The 22,281-nt window shown below is 41.5% G+C and overlaps 1 protein-coding gene across 15 annotated transcripts in view; it reads left to right on the forward strand.

The window, feature by feature from the left end:
* Nucleotides 1-22,281, forward strand: part of caska (calcium/calmodulin-dependent serine protein kinase a) — a 200,182-nt gene that overhangs the window by 123,733 nt on the left and 54,168 nt on the right. For 11 of the 15 annotated variants that reach the window (XM_036138860.1, XM_036138861.1, XM_036138866.1 and 8 more), the window contains exons 8-12: nucleotides 404-526; nucleotides 7,302-7,385; nucleotides 7,488-7,587; nucleotides 8,000-8,017; nucleotides 11,206-11,327. In XM_036138860.1, coding sequence (XP_035994753.1) covers nucleotides 404-526; nucleotides 7,302-7,385; nucleotides 7,488-7,587; nucleotides 8,000-8,017; nucleotides 11,206-11,327 — 447 coding nt within the window. The remainder of the gene's footprint in view (nucleotides 1-403; nucleotides 527-7,301; nucleotides 7,386-7,487; nucleotides 7,588-7,999; nucleotides 8,018-11,205; nucleotides 11,328-22,281) is intronic. The other 4 variants (XM_036138862.1, XM_036138869.1, XM_036138875.1 and 1 more) reach the window with 1 other exon arrangement.

Consider the following 22,281-nt stretch of genomic DNA (forward strand, 5'->3'; position numbering starts at 1 on the left):
AGGTACGGCGGAAAGGAGAAGCTGCTCTTCAGCTGGCCTCACAAACTGGCCTTCTTACAGGATTGTGCAGAGCTGTGAATGGGAAATAATTAATAAAACCACGATCGTTTCCCTTTTCCATAAATCATAATGTCTGTATCTCTGCACCAGTCTGCCTGTTTCTCTCTACATTCTGCTTCACTAATATTTTGCACCTGAACACGTAGAAAACCATTTAGCCAATACACAATAAATGCTGCAGAGATTCTCTACGCAGGAGGCCTTACATTACACATCAGTCAAAAACGTGTTGTTTTTAACACCCTGCTGGTCGCACATGAGGGCGATGAGAAGGTGAAAGTTGCGTGTGTGTGACAGAAGGAGCACCTCGAAGGGCAGCACGCTGAAAAGCTTTTTCCTGCAGATGAATCCCCGCCAGTGGAACCAGATCTCAGAGAGCGCCAAGGACCTGGTGAGACGGATGCTGATGCTGGACCCGGCAGAGAGGATCACTGTCTACGAGGCTCTGAACCACCCCTGGCTCAAGGTAACAGCTCCATTGTTGTTTTTTAAATGATGAAAGGCCGGGCTGCTCAGTGTTGGATTTCCATCTGATGCAAACTTCCGCCGGCACTAAAAGAAAGCTATAAATGTCCTTCCTCCTTTGAAAATTGTACTCCTTCCTTCATATGCATCTAAAGTTTGGACTTTCTCAAACTTTTTGCCTATTCTGAGAAAAGACCAGAGCGGTGAAGTCGCGTAGCCTGAAGCTGGAATCTAATCGCCGTCCTGGCGCTGAAAAGCAAAAGCGGTGAGGGGAAGCGCCGGCGCCACGGTGTCGCCGCTCGCCTTGTTTCTGCAGACGCTTTCATCGCGTCGTCTTCTGTGAGCAGTGATGGATGGATGCGTAGAAATGATTTCTTGACAGTTCAGCTGAGAGACTTGACGCTCGCCCGGGAGCTGTCTGACGCATCAGTCAGTCAGGAAAACTTCACAGGGAAGTCTGGGTACAGTTTTGCTTTTAGTTCTGCTGGAAAAATTGCAACTCTGGATTTGCCGATGTTCTGATAAGTCAACCTCTGTTATATTAAAATGAGAGGAATATCCTCTGATCGTAAAGCACCTCCGTAACACTTCCCTCAGAACTGTTATATTACTACAGTAATAGACAACCTTCCTCTTTGCCTCCTGTGTGCCTCATTAGCAGGCATATTTATTCACAAATAGCCAATCTGCCAACCAGTATGGCATCAGAATGAGACAGAAAGGGGATTAACACGACTGTGGGGCGGTTGGTTTAACCGGCTGCTGATCCGCTGAGGTTTTCAGTCTCGGGCATCTCTGGGCGTTACAGAGAATGCTCTGAAACAGAGAAGACGTCCAGTAAGAGGAGAAAGTGCAGACCAGAAGACGGACCACAGCTGCAGAAAACCCGCGGTGGATAGGGCGATGTGACAAAAATATTATATCATGACGACTGTATCCGCTTTATAAAATGGCCAACTATATAAACAGACGTTACAGCCTGCAGTGATGCGATGATCCGTTCCACACAAAACCAAAGAAACGTTGAGGTTTTAAAATGATTCTAATCTAGTAACTGTATTATTACTATGTTACTATCACGCTGTTGATTAAAACCTGCAAACGTTTATTCCCTTCATGAATTGGTTTATACAGCAGTCAGAAAAGCAGGAAAAATGTATTTAATGTGCCTGGGCAGAACACACAACAGAACACAGAACTATAAGACGTATAATGTATCTCTGCGTCGGCGGCTCGTCAACAGCACTTTATAAACCTTCACAATCTCCTATCATCGTCGTATGGCCACGCCTCCACTCGTGGTCAACTAAAAACCGGAAACTGTCGCTGCAAATCAGTCGCTGCAAATCTGCAGCGACTGATTTGCGACTGACATTGACTAAGAAATGATATCTTTGTATATCTGAGCTATAACTTGATACATATGTATTGTTATCTACAAAATAAGGTTCCTAATCATTGTGTTAAAGCTTGGGTGAACCATGACTCAGAGTCTGACTGAAACCGTAGATTAGCCAAAAAAACTAAATTTTGGGGAAAATAGCCATCTTTGTGGCCACTAATCTGATGGCACTGAGTGGGTCAGCCATTAACTGGGAAGTAATCAGAATTCTGGGGATGCCGTTTAGACGTCAGACCGCTGATCACCCAGCAGTGACTAAAGCAGCCGTCTGTTTAACAGTAAGCGTGACTGCAGCACAATGTGGCTGGGAAATCGGTTGAACTATCGACATTTCCAGCAGTACGAGTATAACAGCAGAGATGAAGTTGGACACAGTCGTCTACATCCCTATTCTCGTAACAGACCTCGCTCAGTGCAAAAACAGAAGAGCAGCAAGGTTAGAGTCTGACACCATGTCTGTTAAGCAGCTGCATGCATGGTTACATGTAAACACAGAAGGAATAAATATTGCAAAATGTCTGCTATTTTTGTAAAAAAAAAAAAAAAAAAGCAGCTAAATACTTTTGAAGCTGCGTTAGGTTTGCACTTCTGGTGTTTACTTTGCTTATGCTACCAGTTGTTAACTAGAGGCAGGTTTCCGTCTGGAGCGGCAAGTGCTGATTAAAAAAATGACTGCAGTACTTCAACTGCATGTGAAGCGAAGGTATAGTAGCAGAAAGGATGTTTGTATTCTCAGCTGCTGTTCAAATGGAAGGCCGTGGCTTTGGACAGTCAGCCTCCACAGTCTACTGAGTTCTCCAACTTTTTTCATTTTAATCACATTATCAGACAAACTCTTAGGCTATGCCAAACGGGCTGATGTTAATGAGCTCATGTTGATCTTCTCCTCTCACTCCTCCAGAGAGGAGAGTCCAGAACTTTCCTACTTTCTGTATCGATCCAGCATCTCTAACTCTGAATGCCCGGTCATTTTTTTCAGGGTGTTTAATGTGTTTTCCTGTTGTTATGATGATGCTGCCTATCATCTGAAACAGGCCGCAACCTCAGAGTTTCACAGCTGGGCGGGGGGCAAGAGTGAGTGATGCGTTCAGGAGCATGAGAGAAACTAAGCCCACTGCAAAAACGGAACCAAAAATAAGTAATATTGTCTTGAAATGAGTGTATTTGTCCTTGATTTGAGCAGGTAAATAAGATGATCTGCCAATGGAATAAGATTTTTACACTTGAAATAAGAACAATTCATCTCCTTCATCTTATTTGAAGTGCAGGATGTCTAATTATCTTATTTTAGGGAAGAAAATACTCATTCCATTGGCAGATAATCTTATTTACCTGCACAAATCTAGGACAAAAACACTAATTTTAAGAACATTTTTCTTATTTTTAGATCCGTTTTTGCAGTGCCTTCAGTGAAATGTGTGCTGAAGGACGTTAGGAAGTATTTACCCCGCTGTGTGTTCGTTTATTCTGGGACCTAAGAACATAAATGACATTATTAAATCACAGAGACAGAATCCAAAACTCATGAAAATGCATTCAAAGAGTTGGATAGTACAAATTAGGGTGGCACGACATATCAACATCAACATGGGTCAATGTTAGTCCTTTTTTAACATATCGGTATCAGTCCGATAAGTTAAACTGGGCCGATATTAAGAACCAATCGCTACAAAATTTTGCAAAATTTGATCATCCCAGAAACATAAATGTGTGTGTACATATACACACACACATATCAGTAAAAAATCGGACGTAAGAGAATGTTCATACTGGTGCATCCCTGGGACAAATCATGCATCGATACCGGACCTTTTTGTCCAACAGCCGGGTCTACACTTACCCCGGACGGCAACTGGGGCTGTAGACAATATTCAACAGTTACATTCAGAATATTTACCCCCATGCTGCTCTTAGGACAAAGTGAGCGGTCCTGCGCCTTGACAGAAACTGTCTTAGCTGATTTGATGCATCGCCTTCGTCTCTAAACTGTAGTACAAAGCCTAGGCAAGTAGGCAAGTGTGCCAGCAAAGCAACAGCCAAAGCAAAAAGACAACTCATTTTCTGATATGTGGTATCTGTGCAAACCTGCACAACGTTCCAACCACAACCCTGCAAGACAATTCTAAGAACAGAGCGCAGCTGTTAGGCAGCTGTACGGACCCTCTAAAACTTTACACACTCTTTAGAACATGTTTTCCAAACAAGGATAAGGATGACCGTGGAAATTTAGATAGAGCTGATTGGTAAATGAATTTTCTCGTCACGTGTAGCTTAAATGGTGAGATTTAGTAAATAGTGATACATCACTCACCTCTACCTCCTGTTTGCAGTTTGATCTGGGTTAGAATCCAGCTGGTCCATGAAGGCTGGATCTGGTTCAGAGCTCATTAGTGAACAAACAGCATCATGAAGACCAAGGAGCACAGCAGACAGGTCAAGGATGCATTTGTTTAAGTGAAGTTAACTTTAAAGCAGAGTTAGGTTTTAAAACAATATCACAAGTTTTAAAGATCTCATGGCTCTGTTCAGTCCATCATCTGGAAGTGGAAAGAGTATGAGACAGCTGCCAACCTGGCCTTACTTGGCAGGCTGGTAAAGAGGGCTGTATTCAGAGAAGCAGCCATAAGGCCTTTGGTAACTCTGGAGGAGCAGCACAGGGCCAAATCTTAGGTGAGCGAATCTTCTGAGTGGACAACTAATTCTTTGTTTTTATTTGTGTGCCTCACAAATCTGGCCTTCATGGAAGAGTGGCAAGAAGGAGGCCTGTAAGGAAGTGACATGTCTGTGTCCCCTGCAGACTTTAAGCTAGTAGACGTGGGGCGGAGGTGGCATGTTGTTGCTGCGGAGATGCTCTTCTTCAGGAGATTTGGGCCTAGTCCATACGAAAAGCCCGGCAGTCCCGAAGGAAAACCTTTTGGAGGCTGCAGAAGAATTGAGACGTAGGTGGAGGCTCACTGTCACCCTGGGTGAATGTCTCTGACCGTTAGAAACAGACGGTCTCTGTCCTCTAGTAAGCCCTGGGCTCACTGCCTGGAACCGCGGAGAACGGCAGGATTGACAGGTTCAGCCCTGGCACCCTGTTCTTTTCACAGGTTCACTCTGAGCTAATGGGACAGACATGAAAAGGTGTGAAGGAGCTGCGGTGAACGTTATGTTGCCTGCTACATTGTTCAGCGGACCATTGTTGGAGGAGGCCTATCCATGGAGGGACGCACAAACCTGTACAGGATACACGATGGCACCCTGACTCCCATTAGACCCTTTTCTGGTGAAGTGGGTCCTGGGTTCCTCCTGGTTCCTCCTAATGCCCGGCCTCATGTGGATAGAGTACACAGGCACCTCTGACTGCCCAGGATCTCAGTGATGCCCTGGTCAGGAGGATTTACCTCAGGACACCATCTGTCCTCTCATGGGGAGCATGCCGTGACATTGTCAGGTATTAATGCGAGCCCGTGGGGGCCTTAGAAACCACCGAGGACCATTTGGAGTTGCTGCAATGACATTTCAACAAACTGGACTTACCTACCAGAGCAGAGGGTTTCAGTTTCTCTTTGGATTCAGCCCTATGTGGGTTGATCATTTTCATCAAATACTGTGGCTTTGTGTTTTTCCTTCCACATTACTCTTTCCGGCTCAGCATAGGGATGCAGCTGGATATTTTCCAACTGATTGACTGATTGATCAGATGTGTTTGCAAAGTGTTCCTTTAACTTGTTTCAGTAGCGTATGAAAGGTTGAAGCGGTATGAATACTTTTGTAACAAGCTAGATGTGTTGAATCTCCAATCTTCCTGGTCCATCTAATGCACCCACATTGTAGTTTACTGTAAGGAGCAAATTCATATTGGTTCAGTATGACGCTGCAGTGTAAGAAGGAGCGTGGTATTTGGTCTTCCCAGCTGTACCCTTACCCGGTGCTGCTGTTATACACAGAGAATGGTCTGACTGAACTTCCCCAGAGCTGGTTATGTAACGGTTGTCACATGGCTGAGCTCCTCTTCCCATTATGGGTAAATGACTAAACGTTTTGTAAAATGAGTTTCCACACATCCAAAAGAGGCAAGTTGTGTTCTTATACGTTTTCACACTTCCTGACCCCTTAATGCTCAAAGACTTTGACATGCTCTGGTCAACATTGTTCCTTTTAAGTGTTTTCATGCAATATCTTTTTCTTTCTTTATGTTTTTTTTAATGCATGTGTTTTAGCTTGTAGCAATGTACAGCACTTTGTTTCAGCTGTTGGCTGTTTTTAAGCGCTTTATAAATAATGATGATATGGTAAAATACCCACAACTTTATATTTAAATCATATATCAGGTTTACCTGCAGCAATGTTGCCCACATCGCCAGCTGTGTTCCTATTTAGAAGATTGACCATTACGATCAGAAGGGCCTATATTCAGACTGTTATCAGGTTGTAGAGCTGCTATAATCTGGACTATGATCCTAAAATCTATTGGAGGATTTTACCGGAATGTACCAGTAGTTTAACAAAATGATGCAGGTTAAATCCAGGACCCTTTGGGTGTAAAATGTTGCTGAACAGATCGGTCTGAAAAGCTACGTCAACCAGCAGCAGTGTTTCACTAGTCTGTGTACAGTTGGCAGTGATGAATAATTCATTCAGATCTCAGAATAACTACATCAGGACAGCTAAATAAGATAGAATGTTTTAGTAAAAACTAAATAGAAAAAGTAAAATGAGGTTTTGAAATTGTTATTTTTACTACTTTTATCAGTGATTAGCACAGTTATCCTCTGTAGACGATGCAGGCCTTCTCTCTTCTATAGATGGGAAATATTGTTCTGGTCTTCAACAGGAGGTCAACATTTCCAAAACCATTATACCCCAAGGCAGACAAATGTTGGAAGCTATAAGGAAGAACATTATTTTCTGAAATGAGTGGAACCTTTTGCCCTGACATAGACTGGCGACCTGTCCAGGGTGTACCCCGCCTCTCACCCACTGACAGCTGGAGATAGGCACCAGCACCCCTCGTGACCCCACAAGGAATAGACGTGTTAGAAAATGGACGGATGGAGTAGAACCTTCCTGTTGCTGTAGAAGCTAACTTCCTGGGTCGTTATTATGATGGCGATCCAACATAACTGCTCTAAACATCTGCACAAAGCACAGATTAAATACATTGTGTCCACCCTCTAAACACATTGAGCACATCTGGACCTCAAATGAATATCATCAAGTTGTAAATATGCGCCAGATGTTCTTGCTTGGATGTAAAGTTTGTATCAGAGTATGTCTCTGTTTGGATGTAGAGTCAATGCCGCTTTACAGGAAGTCAAAGCTGAAAGGGTATGAAGATGGTCACCAGTGACATCATGCTGTGAGGCTTTTGTTTCTCCTTTTTCTGCAGGAGCGGGACCGCTACGCTTACAAAATCCATCTGCCCGAGACCGTGGAGCAGCTGCGAAAGTTCAACGCCAGGCGGAAGCTCAAGGTGGCCGTCTGTCTGTCTGCTTGCACTGCTTTGACGCTTGGTAGAAGGCCTGGGCACCATGACGAGGCCTTGTGGCGTTAACCGCTCATCGTGTCGTTTCAGGGAGCTGTGCTGGCCGCGGTGTCCAGTCACAAGTTCAACTCCTTCTACGGGGACCCGCCAGAGGAACTCCACGACTTCTCTGAAGACCCCACCTCCTCAGGTGCCCTTCAGCGCTCACGCCTTCACCCAGAACAGCCGCCTCCCTTTGTCTCTCCTGTGTTCCTGTTTACTTCCTGATCCCCGCCTTCTCTGCGAACTGGCTCTTCCTCTCCAGCTGCTCTTAAGTGAGCAGGAGAGACGCCAAAAGTGAACACGGGGGAATGTGCTCATTATCTCATTAGGCAGGTTGATAGATGCTGCGAAAGCTAAGCACTGCTGCAGGGCATGTTTATCCTTCTTGGTTTGGTTTTATAGTGTTTGATAGCAGCAGAGATATACAGACTATTTTCTCTGGAGTGCAGGTCCAATGCTGCTTTCTAACTGTTTTGATACCGATGGTAGCACGTATTGTCTATTTGCAAAGCGTCACTGTGTTTCTTTGTGTCTCTCTGTTAATGCTTCCCATATACTAGGACTCCTAGCAGCAGAACGTAGGTATCCGTGTGCTTCCTTTGTGCTTGGACTCTTTGTGTTTGTTGTCTGTCGTGCTCTCAGTTTAAGTGTCTGTATGAGCCACACCAATTTAGCCCATGTATCAGTGTTGGTGTTGCCCTTTGAATGTTTCACATTTTCTCCACGGATTTTATTTTGTTTTTATGTGATGAAACAACACAAAGCAAAGCAGAGTCGTAAAGTCGAAGAAAAATAACAAACTATTTGTGTTTACGAATATAAATCTGAAAAGTGTGACCTGCACTGGATTAAGCCCCGCAGAGTCACCAGGCTGTTGCCTCTCCTTCCGCTGGCGTTTGCTCTCTGCCAGTGTTAAACGTCTAGAAATTATTCCTCAGTTTTTCTTTGACAACAAGCTCAGTGAGACTGGATGGGGGGAACATCTGTGAACATGCATTTCTCAGATCTTGCCACAGATTCTCAATTGGATTAAGGTTTGGACTTTGACTAGGCCTAAAACATGAATGCACTTTGAGCTAAAGCGTTCAGGCATTGCTCTCAACAGTGTTGCCAACTTAGCGATTTTCTTGCTATATTTAAATTGAGATATTAATCTAGTTCGGGGGGGGGCTCTCATTGAATTAATTCCCTGAATTTGATTTACACACAGCTTAAATCACTCATTCACTTCGTTCACTATGGCTACGTTCACACTGCAGCCTGAAGTGACCCAATTCCGATTTTTTTACCCATATGCGACCTGTATCTGATCTTTTTATGACAGTCTGAACAGCACAGATCGGATTTTTTCAAATGCGACCCAGGCCACTTGGATATGTGGTCCTGAATCCGATACGTATCTGATCTTTTCAAATGCGACCTGTGTCTGTACGGCCGGGTCGCATTTATCCGACCTGTACGTCACGATACTCGACAAACGTCACTATTCTGCGTCCTGCTGTGCAGAAGCGGGAAGAAAGACGACACCCATAGCGGACTAAAATGAGGAGAGCAGTCAATGGACGGAAAGCTCCGGTTAGAAAATAAATTAATGACCGAAAAATGCGCGCCAGCATTATAATCCATGTTTACTTCCGCAAACACTGAGGACGCTTGCTACGTGTGACGTCATCGTGTCCTCGAGTGCGTATGCGGGACACTTCGGTTGAACGCATTCAGTTTACACAGGAGATCACATACAAGTCGCATATATTTGGAAATGTGAACGGACACGCAAAAAAATCCGATTTCACAAAAAAATCGGAATTGAGTATTAAGACTTGCAGTGTGAACGTAGCCTATGTGTGCCTCTGATAACTGTCATTCTGGTCAAAGTTGATGTAGTGCGGATTCAGGCAATGTATAAACATTCCTAAATTATTTTTAGAAAGTTCATCTGTAGCTTCTGTCTCGCCATTATCTTCTCTTTCCTCCTGGATCACAAGTAAATGAACAAATATGCAAATTAGACGATGGCGTCATCTAGCGCCAGTAGCGACTTTCCTTGCATGTGTGGTGGCAGCAATGCTCTAGTTGCAGGTTTAGGATAAAACATGAACCTGGCAATCCATGTTTTCCTTTGATTGTAAATGTGCAGCATCAAACGTGTGTATTAAAGTTTCCATCATTATTTATGTGAAACATGAATGTACTCATTATATCTGTGTGAAAGGAGGAAAAACAGCAGGCTTGGCTGAGATGAACTTAGGAAAGAGAGTGGGAGGTAGCGGATGAGAAAAGTAGCCAAGCGGTAGCAAAACTGTGAGAAAATATGGAAATGTGAGAGATGAAATAAAAATATGGGGACCAGTGATATTATATAAAGTAGTAAGAATAGCCATGGTGGTATATAATCAGATGAAAAATAGCATTAAAGTGGTAGTAGTAAGATTTTTTACAGATTTTTGTGTGTTTGAACACATTGTGGTGCAGGATTGTGCCACAGCATTGTTCTGTCTATTTGTTTCATCTGCCTGAGTAAATGCGCCTCCCCGGATCTTCCTGCCTCAAGAAGACTCATTTAGCCTCCGGTCTCCATGGCAGTTTTCCCCGCTTACACGTCTGAAGTATAGCCAACAGAAATGAGGGAAGAAGAGTGTTTATATCCCACAACAGTACGGTCCATCTAGAAGGTTAACCTGTGCCCCGGTCTCCAGCCTTCTGGAGCCTCTAAGAGCTTTTCTCCCCGCATTTTCCCATCAACTTTGACCATTTCCTCTGTCCCTGCTGAAGAAAAGTATCCCCACAGCTTGATGTTGTCAACATCATATAACACAGTGTGTTCAGAGGGATGTGGAATTACCTTCCCGCCTCACATAATGTTTGTATGTTGGGCAAAGGTTCAGCTTTATTCTCACTTGACCCACAACATCTTTTTCTACAACTTTGTTGTTTATGGACGTTTGTATTGTTTGTATTGTTTGTATTTATGCTCTTATTTATTCATGAAAATAGTGATCTGAAATCAGGTTTTGGATAAATTACCAAATGTGAGCATCTTAAGAGGCATTAAAGGGGCCCTATCATGCGAAATCCATCTTTTCTAGCCCTTAAATACATTTTGTTGTGTATTTGGAGTCTCTAGGAATCCAGACAATTTGAATGTCGTCTATCCAGGAGCCGCATAGATATTTTGATATCCGTTTTGGGTCATATTTTTCGATTTGGGTCATATTTGTCGTTCAATTTTCTCTGTTTTCTATTGATTTCTTTGAACATTTAGGTCATATTATTTGCTGATGAGCTGCTAAACAAAGTCATGAACATCCAGCTTACCAGTCTTGCCAATTAGCCATTTTTAATTCTCTGAGTGATTTTGTAGTCCAAGCTGAAGGGTGCAGAAGCTGCATGATAATAAATCACCAGTTGTTCATTACACAGTTCCCCAGCATACTACAAAAATGTCCGAACAGGGCGGAGCGGAATGCTCCACCACCTGGAGGGGGCGGGGTCTGAAGTGCATCCTTTAGATTTAAAGAGACTGCAACAAAATGAGTTGCTCTCAGATACACTTCAGAACAGAAGCAAAAGAGGGTCTGTGGGGCAACAATAATGGGAAATTCAGACCAAAGCATTGCAGTTCCTCTTTATAGAGACTACAACTGAATAGTTTAATGTAAAAAAGAAGAATTGTAAAGTATGATATGTCCCCTTTAAAACCTGCTCGATGCTATGTATGAACCCTGAAGAACTGCTGACCCATTGACCTGTGACGTTGACCCTGCAGGTGCTGTGTCTCAGGTGTTGGACAGTTTAGAGGAGATCCACGCTCTAACAGACTGCAGTGAAAAAGATCTAGACTTCCTCCACAGTGTTTTCCAGGACCAGCATCTACACACGCTCCTTGACGTAAGTGTCCCACCCTGACAGTAACATCGCCATCAAACATGCCGCTGCTGCGGGTACTCTGTGTTCACACCCCTGACCGCTCTGTTTAGTGCTGCCTGTACTCTCTCCACATAGCGATGACGCAATTCAACATCAAGAGGTCTGTGGTTGGTTTGATTCAAACTTTGATCTCATGAAGCGTTGCACCCACTGCAGCTGTCATGGGACCTCAAAGGATGTGTGACAGAGATAGATTTGGAAGTTCTAATGATGATATATATTTGGGCGGCCACTGCACTCGAATGCTCTCTCCTTCATTTAGCTGAGACACAAACCAATGGAGCTGATGCGGTGCCTGGTGTGTTGAGGGTAAGCAGAGGACTGTTTGGAGAGTGTGACTATTGATTTAATTGTGAGGTGGGGTAAACCTGGGACTCCAGGGCAATACAGAGACATATTGGACTACCAACCATGAATGCGGCAGGAAGCCGGAGTACCCAGAGAGGAGCCACCAGTGCACAGGAAGAACGCTGTGCTAAAAACTGCACCAACCATTTGTAAGCGTATAGTTGTTTAAAAGGATTAATCCGGGGCTCACTGACAAAAAATAGGAGTCATTGTGGAAGGCCCGTCAGGTCAGGGCTTCTTTCTGGCCGTGCGCAGTAATACCACCTGGGTGTCTGTCCGAAAAGAAGGATGTCTGCAAACAGTAACGCTCCAGGTGGTTTCTTTTTTGGGGAGAAACAGGTTTGTTGTTCCGTCGTTTTTCACGGACAGCGCTTTGCCACAAAGTTGGCAGAATGAGCAGCTTTCTCTGACATCCTCCCTTCTGAAGCCAGACCAGCTGCACACAAGAGATGACCCCCGTCTTGGCCCGAGCTCTAAAGAAGATGACGTACCTCAGCAGCGGCCTGAAGAGCATGCATGCACGCTTTTACATGTTACACAGCAACACAGGGTCGACTTTCTTTTTAAATTTTTTGAGACATGAGGGAAGAATGCCAGTGACGTCAGCATTACAATATTTATTACACAGCCTTACAGTAGAACGGAGCCTGAACGTCCAGTTCAGAGGAAGTGATGCAATTGTAATAGACATTGGGAACAATGCATTACTGTCCAAAACTAACAGATAGCAGTGTGATTAATTACTTAATTGAACAGAACCTTTCATTAATGTACCTACTTTTTACAGGCGCTATGCATGAGCATGTCTGACTTGTACCTGAAGCCTGTCAGTGATTGTCAGTCGCTGTCAGGTTATTTATTCTGCACGAACACAATTCATCTTAAAGGCATTCAGCTGTTGCAGACGTATGAGTTCGGCAATTTAATATGCTGACAGGTTGGCTCTTCTGTCTAATTGTGTCAGAAAATAAGCCCTTCTTTGCTTATGAATTGGAAACATTTATTGACAGGTCACGTTTTCTTGCCGTGGAGGAGTCAGCATCGACTAAAATCCTCATTTATCTGCAGCTTTTACATCAGTCTGTCCTCATGGTGAACCTTTCTTTGATACATTTACACAACCAGAATGTCTGACTGGGTGTGAACAAACTTTTAGCTGTATAAAAGACAAAAAACATCCCAGCATAAAGGCCTCATAGACACTCCAGCGCTTGGATCTCGCAATACCCTCCGTCTTTTTCCAAAAACTTAACGGTTTTACTGGTATTTTACATGATAGACTAACATTGTGAAGCGGAAGGAAAATGATTTATTGTTGTCCTTTTTGTTTTTTAAGGGAAATCTGGGAAGTGTGATGTACATTTGTGTTCAGTCCTCCCGTATTCAGCTCAGTGAGATTGGATAGGGAGTGAATGTGAACATACATTTCAGGTTTCATTTGGATTTAATTATGGACTTTGACTGGGCCATTCTAACCCATGGATATACTTTGATCTAAACCGTTCCCTTGTAGCTGTGGCTGTATGTTTACGCTTTGCTGTCCTGCTTTAAGTTGAAGCTCTGCCTCAGTCTTAAGTGTTTTCAGCATTTAACAGGTTTTCTCTCTGGGTTGCCTTGTATCCATCTATTTCCCCATCTGCTCTGACCGACTTCTCAGTTTCAGCTTCATTTAGTCTTTCACATAGACATTCTACTAAAAGGCATAGAATTTTGTGTAATTGCAAGATGTGAAAAACCTAAGGGGTGTGAAGCCTTTTTTAAATAGCATCAACATCTTTAGGCTTGGAAACATTAGAGATGGGTGATCACAGGGTTATCATAGGGACACACTCATCTAATAATGTGGTAGTTCTGCAGAAATAATCAAGTAATATGAGTACAAATCTATGTCTGCTCTGCTTTAACCTTAAAGTCATAATGATAAAAGTAAAAATGAAACTGATCTTGACTGGATTCTTAGCAGAGCTGGTAGTGGAGAGGATTTAATGTCTCTTATGGCGATTTACAGTTAACCAATAACTGGGAATTATCAGGCAAACTTCCTCTGCATTTGTGTGCAGAGAGTCTCTGCAGGGCATTTAAAAAGCTCCTGTTGTTTTCAGTCATGAAATCCTTCTCTGTTAATTCCCACGCATGTTTCAGTGCCAGCTGTGAACAGTCATTTAGCTACTCGTGGCTCCTTTCTGTGACTCAGATGTGGACAGAAGCCGCTAAGCTGCAGGTTCCAGCTGCTGACTGTTGAACTACAGCTGCATCACCATGTCGCGACCAGACATCGGAAGTAGAGCAGACCTTAGATAAACGTTGTCCCTCTGCCTTATAATGGCTGGCCCAGTTTTCTCTTCACCGTTTTGTTTGCTCAGCCCTTCTTGATGTGTGTGTGTGTGTGAGTGTCCAGCAGACCATTAATCAGTAGGTTTGGTGAATTTGCAGTTTAAATGAGAACAACTGACTTGTCTGCAGTTTGTATATAACAATTGTTTAAAGTTTTATATATATATATATATATATATATATATATATATATATATATATATATATATATATATATATATATATAATAAATTTAAAACAGTATTTTCAGTATTTGTCCTTTATAAAATTGACTTTAAAATGTGTTAATACATTAAAACCACCCACAGCAGTAGCCATAACAAGGGGAGCTGTAAATAGAAATTGGAATTCAGGCCAGAACAAAACATTATTTGGAAAATCATCGTTCACATTTAAAGGGCCCCACATTTGGAGTAGTTTGCTGCTAATCAAACTATTGACACGCCTTAGAGTTTGTACATCTTATGTGGAAAGATAGAGATTAATATGTGAGCTCTGAAACGTCTACAGCTTACTCTATTTTGCACCTTTTTATGCTTTTGTCTTCACTGAAATCTTATTTTACAGTTTTAAATGTGTCTTTGTAATAGTCGTTTTACAAAGACTATTGTAAAACGATGAAGTTCGAAATGGGTGTCTTTGTATCATTAGTTTTAAAGGTTAACTTCTAAAAGCCTAACCAGGGACTGAGCCGGTGAATTAACCTTTGGCTAGAAGGCCTGTTGACAGAACAACGCTTTCTTTTAAATGTAACATGTTTTATGACTTGTTCTTCTTCAGCTAAATTTAAAAAAAAATAAAATAAAATTAAGATCTGGTCTGCTGGTCAAAAAACTGCATCTTTTACTTATATTTAAGAGCTCTTTCTACTTCTACCTTATTTAACAGTGCTACTAACACTAATATTAAGGCCATATGACATCATCACTTGTTTTTGTTTTGACACAGGATTACCATAGCAACCATAGCCTATAGTGTTAACTGTTCAGCTTTGTTTCTGTAGGCTGAAAAATCACCATTCAGTGACATTGAGCCAGGATATTTTTTCTTCTTTACAGATTCACAAACATCTTTAACAATGACATTTCTGCAGCTCTAATATTGAGTAAATTCAATACTAAAAGTTATTTAATCAGACTGAACGTTAATGTTTATTGTGAGAACTCTAGCCCCCCGTATCAATAGTTTTTAAATCAAACTAACGAGGCCTTGAATAGGGTATTTTACCTGCCAAAAATCAAGAGCTCACATTTTCAGTTCAAGAACAGGATTTCATATCTTTGCTCTGAACACTTGTAATGCTTGCACCAAAACTTATTCGATCTTCACGCACCCAAACCTGCTCTCTCCAAACTGTGCTCTCAAGTCTGCCTTCCCTGCTCACTGCTCTCCCTGAACAAAGTGGCATTTTTTCCTAGCAACAGTGTACAACTGCGAGGTCACAGCCTTCTTTGGGATGCGTTTGTTTCCTTCTAGTGGGTGTGCTTGTGTGGCAACAATAGATCACTACATCTCCTGTTCTGGTGATGGCACACTTTGTAGTTAATTTTCAGAAGGCTGTAGGCCTGGATTTTACTCTCATTTACTAGCATCTTCAGCGCAGTCTGATCCATGCAGAGAGCAGGTTTGGGCACGTGGGGAAGGATGCAAGCAGGAGGGGGACATATGCGAGAAGCATTAACTCTGAGTGAGGGAAAAAAGATTTGAAGGAGAACCGAGTATATTTGAAAGAAAGCAGATGTTTTGAGTGAAAACATTACAAAGGCAAATTTATTAAATCTTTCTCTTAAAATGAAAAAGTGATCTGGGAGGTAAATTCCCCCAGTGCTGCATTAAAAGGGAAAATACTCACCAACTGAAATCTGTTTTACTCCTCTGCAAGCTTTACAAAACACATAAAAACCAAGTTTGACATCATCAGTTTCTTTACAACCACAGTCTGAGAGAAAAAAAGGTTAACCACACAATTGTTATAGAAGACCTTGAAGTTTGATGATTCACACTTGCTGGGAAGTGTGTACTTAATAGTCCCAAATATAAGTGAGCTGCATTTCAGTCTTAAGAATGAAGATTCAAGAGTCTTTATTGTCACTTTGTATCCATAAGGAAAATTTTAGGTGAGACATCAGGTCAGAGTTCACATGTAATATACAGACACATATCAAAGACATAAGTTAAATCTACCAAAACACTTCCTGAGAAACTAAAACGTGACCAAATAGTCCTTAGCATCGGGTAAATTTGAATGTTCAAGTCAAAATACAGATGACTTTACAGAACTATGTAAATTATTGTGCAATTGAATGAATCTACCAGACAAACACTCCCTGAGGAGTAACAACATTTTTTAGATTTTTTTTTAGAAGCCAGTTGAAATGTTGAAGCTAGTTAAACAGTTTAAGTTGCAGTTAATGGACCTCCTTTATTTTTAGGTGGAATAATTTTAACTTCCACAATAAGAAGTTAATGTTCTATTGGTGGCAGTGTTTCAGGAGGTATGAGTCTGTCCTGTAATTGCCATGTTGCCGGTTTGAATCCCCGCCGTCTCAGCCACCTGTCTTTCCTGCTACTGGGCAAGGCAGTGGTCCAGTGGCGCAGGTTGTATGGCAGCCCCGCTTCTGTCAGTCTGCCCGAGGACAGCCATAGCTACTAAGTAGCTTACCACCGTCAGCGTGTGAATGTGTGTAAGTATGGATCAACAGTTTTGAAAAAAAGCGCTCTACAAGTACAGGCCATGTTGCGGTGGCTCAGAGGTGCAAAAGCACTGCAAATACTTAAAGTACTCCAAAATATACAAAAAGACTTACACACAAAACATATGCAAATGGAATAACGCAGCAAAAGAGCTCATCACCCATAGGCTGCCAGGTCCATGGTTGGGTCTGGTCCCGTTGTTGTGGGAGTTTTGGATGGAATATTAAACAATAGTAACTGAGTTCCCATCTTTACTAAATGACGAGACGGTGGTATAACGTTCCAGCAATTTTATTGAGAAACAGAGCAGAGATTCACATAGTTGGAAAGTAATCGCACCCTTCGGTTCTGCTGCAGTCTCTGTCTGCCCTGTCTCTGTCTGCCTCGCTTTTCGGGCTTCCCCTAATACTGCACCGTGGCCTTCCCATGAGACAAAACAAAGACAGTCTATCGTAAACAATCAGTATCCCTCAGCAGCTGCAGCATTTGGCCTTGCAATCAGAAAACAGTGGATCTTATACACAGACATCAGGTCTCCAGGCCTCCTCTGTCCGAGTGGTGTGAGGCCATAGTGACTTCAGAATAATAATTCTTATAACATTCCTCTCTTTTTTTTTTTTGATGATGGCGTCGTCAGCATCAAGACAAAACAAGATGACCCATCACTTGAAAATGTGAACAAAGCACAGAGGAACCATTTCTGTAAACTCGTAAAGTGGGACCCAAGGGGTTCCCGTGTTGGAACCGGGTAGTGCTGGAACTTTTAATACAGATCAACATGAATGCTTCATAGAGCTTTAACACACAAGATCAAAGATTTAGCTTTTGTCTACAATTTAGGATTCATCTAATTAGGTAAGGCCTGTTTTAGGTACCTATGCGCACATTATTTTAAAATTACATTAGACTATGGTAAGCTAAACCCTGTTCAGTAACCAAGGTCGAATCCGTCTACTCTTCACCCACCCTGAATACCCTCCTACTCCTTTCTCCACTCACCCCTACGATGGACAATAATCCACCACTCCAAACTTACAACACCAGGAGCAAAGGCAGGAGAGGTTCAGTGCGGGCAGGGGAACCTCCAGAAAACGCTACCCCTAGGGGGCAGTAAAAACTGCAAGGCCCCCTCCCAGGGAGATCTGCTCTCGGCCAATCTGAGCCTGAAAACCCTGTATTGAATCTAAGTGTTAACATTACCAGCTAATATTAAAAGGATCTTTAGAGCCAATCCGATCCTGGTTCTTCCTATATCAAATCAAAAGGTGCATAAACCATAGATCCTTGTGTGTCTGAAGCAAACAGTTTCCATTTTTTACCATAAAACCATATTGATTAACATGATGTAACATTAAAGTGTAGATCTCATAACACAAAAAAATCAAACATGTGAGTCAGTGGAACAGAGCAGTTAAACAAACAGCAACACAATATGAGAAGAGTCCTAAACGTCAAGAACGCAAAGTTAAGAAAGCCTTCAGGCCATTCAGGCACAAGGCAGAAATTAATCTAATCGCGCTTAGTGTCTCTTCAGGCAACTCCTCCCGTTGAAGAATAAGGAATCAGAGTTCTCTGGCTTCTTCATCCCCAGTCCTCTTCTTGGTTCCCCCTCTCAGGCTGGATGATTGAGCTGGATGGTAATAAGCGTTCAGTTCTGGATGGGCCATGAGCATTTTATTTTGCATTTCTCTCTAATAAAACACTTTCTGAAGATGGTCTGCAGACACGAGTCCTTGTTTCCACTGGAAAACAGAAACAAGGTGTAATTAGTGTTCTTATCAAAACCCCTTTCATGTGTCATTTATTAAAACATCCTCCAAGCACTTTCACATTCAAGATATTTCTGTGCACAATTATTTAGCTTTCAGAATTCTGCAATTTAATTATTAATTAAAATAGTAATCTTTAAATTCAAATGTATATGCAGTAAATTCATAATAATTCTTAACAGAATGCTTTCAATGTGTGTCTTAACTGTTGTTGTCTGACAGTTGAAGTTCTCTGCAACATAATTTCATCAACATATTCGTTTCATGTCATTTCCCATTTATTTTGAAAACCCAACTGAGAAAAAGAAAGCCTTTCCATGTGAAAGCCTTTTCCCTCTCTCCCTCTTTTTTTTTTTTTTTTTTTTTTTTTTAAAGTGAGGTGCTGTTCTGCACCGAAAAGACAAAATATTTACACCATGCTGTTACTGTTCAAGGACGCCATGGTTCTACAAACAAAGCAATGAGAGAGAACAGGAGCTTTTGAAAACGCTCTAACATTGTAGAACAACTAAAGCTACTTAAGCAAATCAGAATTAGTTCCCAAATTAATCCTAAAATAAAGTAAACCATACATGTGATTATTTATTTTCTTAAACTGAGGATTAAGGACTTTTATTAAGAAGTTCTTGGGTGAACGCGTCTCTGCGTTCCTATTTGTCTAGGCCTCTGCAATCTGATCTATGATCTATGTATTCTGAGTGCCTGGTCAGGAAGGGTGAAAGGTTCTCTGAAGCTTTCTGTTTTCAGCAACCCTGAAAACCCAGAACCCTTTACAGTCAGTGTAAGGTGTCAGATGACATGTGGGACCACCTTGTCGTCCCTCTGGTTCCACCAGCTGTGTCAAGTCCACAGCAGCTCGTCCTGGGTGCCATGCCCCAGGGGTCTCCACACCCCCCCTGTGTGGAACGTCTCTCATTGTAAGGATCTCACCTTATGTCCCGTTCAAAACAGGAGTTCCAATGTGGGGTGTCTTTGCTGCTTTAATGTTCCACAGAGAAAACCTTCATTCATTGATATCACCTTCAAGCTGTTACCCTTTCATCATCACAGCCCCCCAACCATCCTGACCAGATCCAAAATGTCCCCATAATTTAATCTAATTAAATTAATCTTACTTATTTTTTTGTATGTAAGACGATAACCATTAAATTATCCTGATCTAAAAGCTGTCAGGTTAAAGGTTTGCTAAACTCAGTGTTGTGTTTTTTCCCTTAGGATGTTTAACTGGTTAAAAAGACTATTGAGTTATTTGTGTTCTAGTTGAAAGATATTAAATCTCCATAAATATTGTACCCATTTTACCCTGATGCTTTAATCCTAAATTTACCCATGTTAGTAGGATGTGTCATTATGCAAATTTTATTGCAACATTACCCATTTTAGCCAGTAACCTTTTCTTTGCGTTTTATTGAAGCCTGCCAGAGTAGCAGAAATCAGCTTACTCTTAAGATGTTTATTAAATGAAATGCTATTTAAAAGTTCAGATTACTCTACTTATATAGTGAAAACTAATTCATTCATTTATTTATTTAACTGTTGATATAATACCCACTTAATTTATTAAGTTGCTCCATGATTCCATCAAGGTGCTTCTTTAAAAGTTTTCCCCTTTACATAATCTTAATGTGTTTCGTAATGTGTATTTTGTTTTAATTGTGTACAACAAAATCTGAAGTGAAATGCATGAAGTCGTGTCTGCAGAACTCATCTGTGTTTGTTGTCGAAGGTTGTCCGATGCCTCAGTCATAGTCCTTCAATGTCCTTTTCCAGTCCAATGTCTAAATTCAGCAGCCCAACATTCTCCTTCTCATCAAGAGTCCATCCTCCAGTCCTCATGCCTGCAAACAGAATGAATTCTGCCAGCATTTTTTGCCAAAGAAAACGCTCCATAGGTTGAAAAGAAATTACAGCAAAACAGTCACAAACATTTTAACTACAGTGTTCCCTCTAACATGACAAACATAAAAGAAAATAAAAAGATAAAAAATAAATCAAACTTTGTCTCTGACAAAATAAAACTCAAAACTGGATCAGGCTGAAGTCAATGACATCACCTTAAGTCCTTGTCCCAAGGATCAGCCCCCAGGCCAGAACACACAGACCCAGCCTTGCCATAAACATTCAGATGTTTAAATCATGGTCAGATTTGTTTATCATATCTATTGTCCTTCTCAGGTTATGCTGTCCGTCTGAGGTTCACCTCAGTTCAGCATAACTAATAACATCAGATGATTTTGTAACTGATGACGCGTGTAACGTGGCCTTCTGATATTTTGACGCTTCTCAAAATTTCTCATTAGTTGCATTCAAATTCCAAGTAAAAAATAAATAAAATAAATGAATAGAAAAACCTTAGAAAAGCAACGATATTTAGTTCCATACAGTTTGTTCAAAGCACAGTTTTCCCTCATCTATTTAAATCAAAAATCTTGTATATCTAAACTTCTTTCAACTGGACTGGTTTGTGATGAATCATTATTATAAGCAATGAGATCTCAGTAATTTTAAATTACTTTAGGGCTAAAAAACAATTATAGGATCTCAGCCTAAATTTGTAAAACAGAAACTTAACAAGCTTATGTAACGCTTATGTCCAATTTCTAACAAAGCTGAAATATTTCTGTTCAAGCCATGTTAATCTCTCCGTGTATCAATTTAATTTGGTCCTGATATTTAATGTTAAAAAAACAAACTTTGTTATTTAAATCTCCCTTTTGACTGTACGTCTATTGTTAACACAGTCCATGCTTAAAATGTCATTTGAATTACGGAGCTGCAGTTCTCCCAAAACAAATGAACATTCTGAAACCATGAACATTACTTTTACCCCCGAATTAATTCACACAGACGAACATTTAGTTACATAGATACATACACACGTACGGTTACATACAAACGATGACATTCAGACAGACAAACACGTGCAGGCCTGCTTTTTCACCATCTTAAATAGTTCTATGTTTTTCATAATTTTTAAACGTCAACGCCGAAAGATGTTTTCAACGCGTTAAGTTCCCGCTTAGTTTAAAAGGTGGAGAGCGTGCGCTGGTTACGACCCCCGATGCTTCGTCCACACGCGGTTTTACGCTTCAGTCCCGCAAGGATACAACTCTGTGTCTCGCAGACACTTGGACGCTTACCCATTTTTGAAAGTTATACGTCGCTATTAGCAGTTTAAAACACTTTTATCCACAACGGAAGTGCCTAATCGGTCCCCACGTAAACGCTTCCCCGGTGCAACGCCTTTTTAGTTTCGTTTCCGTTTCCTTGTTTTTATCGCTTTCCTTTTTTTCTCTTAATTTTATTTTTATTATTTAGTAGCAGTACTGCAATAAAATAAAATAATAGTAATAATAATAATCCCTATGTGAGAAATATGCATGTTTAATCAAATCATTTCAAATCATTTATGCATGCCATGCGTCTGGGCCCCTACGTTTTTCAGCATGAAATCGAACGTCTCACCCTGGGGCAAGGGTGGACCCCGAGAACTCTGCCTTTGACCCATTACACTGACTCTTCCGCTTCCAGACTTTTTTTTTGTTTGTTTTTATTTATTTTATCCTTTTTTTGTGTTTTTTATTATTTTTTACTCGTCCTTAGCACGATCGACCAACTAAATGAAAGGCCTCACATCCGATGGTCGCCTTTTTGGTATAATGGTCGGGGTCCCCACTTATCAAAGCTGCAAACGTCTTCGCAACAGTCAAGGACTTAAGCATCCCTGCCGCTTTCATCCACAACAGAAGTGGACAGCCTCTTGCACAAAC

Source organism: Fundulus heteroclitus, chromosome 7 (genome assembly GCF_011125445.2).
Source record: "Fundulus heteroclitus isolate FHET01 chromosome 7, MU-UCD_Fhet_4.1, whole genome shotgun sequence".
Taxonomy (NCBI): domain Eukaryota; kingdom Metazoa; phylum Chordata; class Actinopteri; order Cyprinodontiformes; family Fundulidae; genus Fundulus; species Fundulus heteroclitus.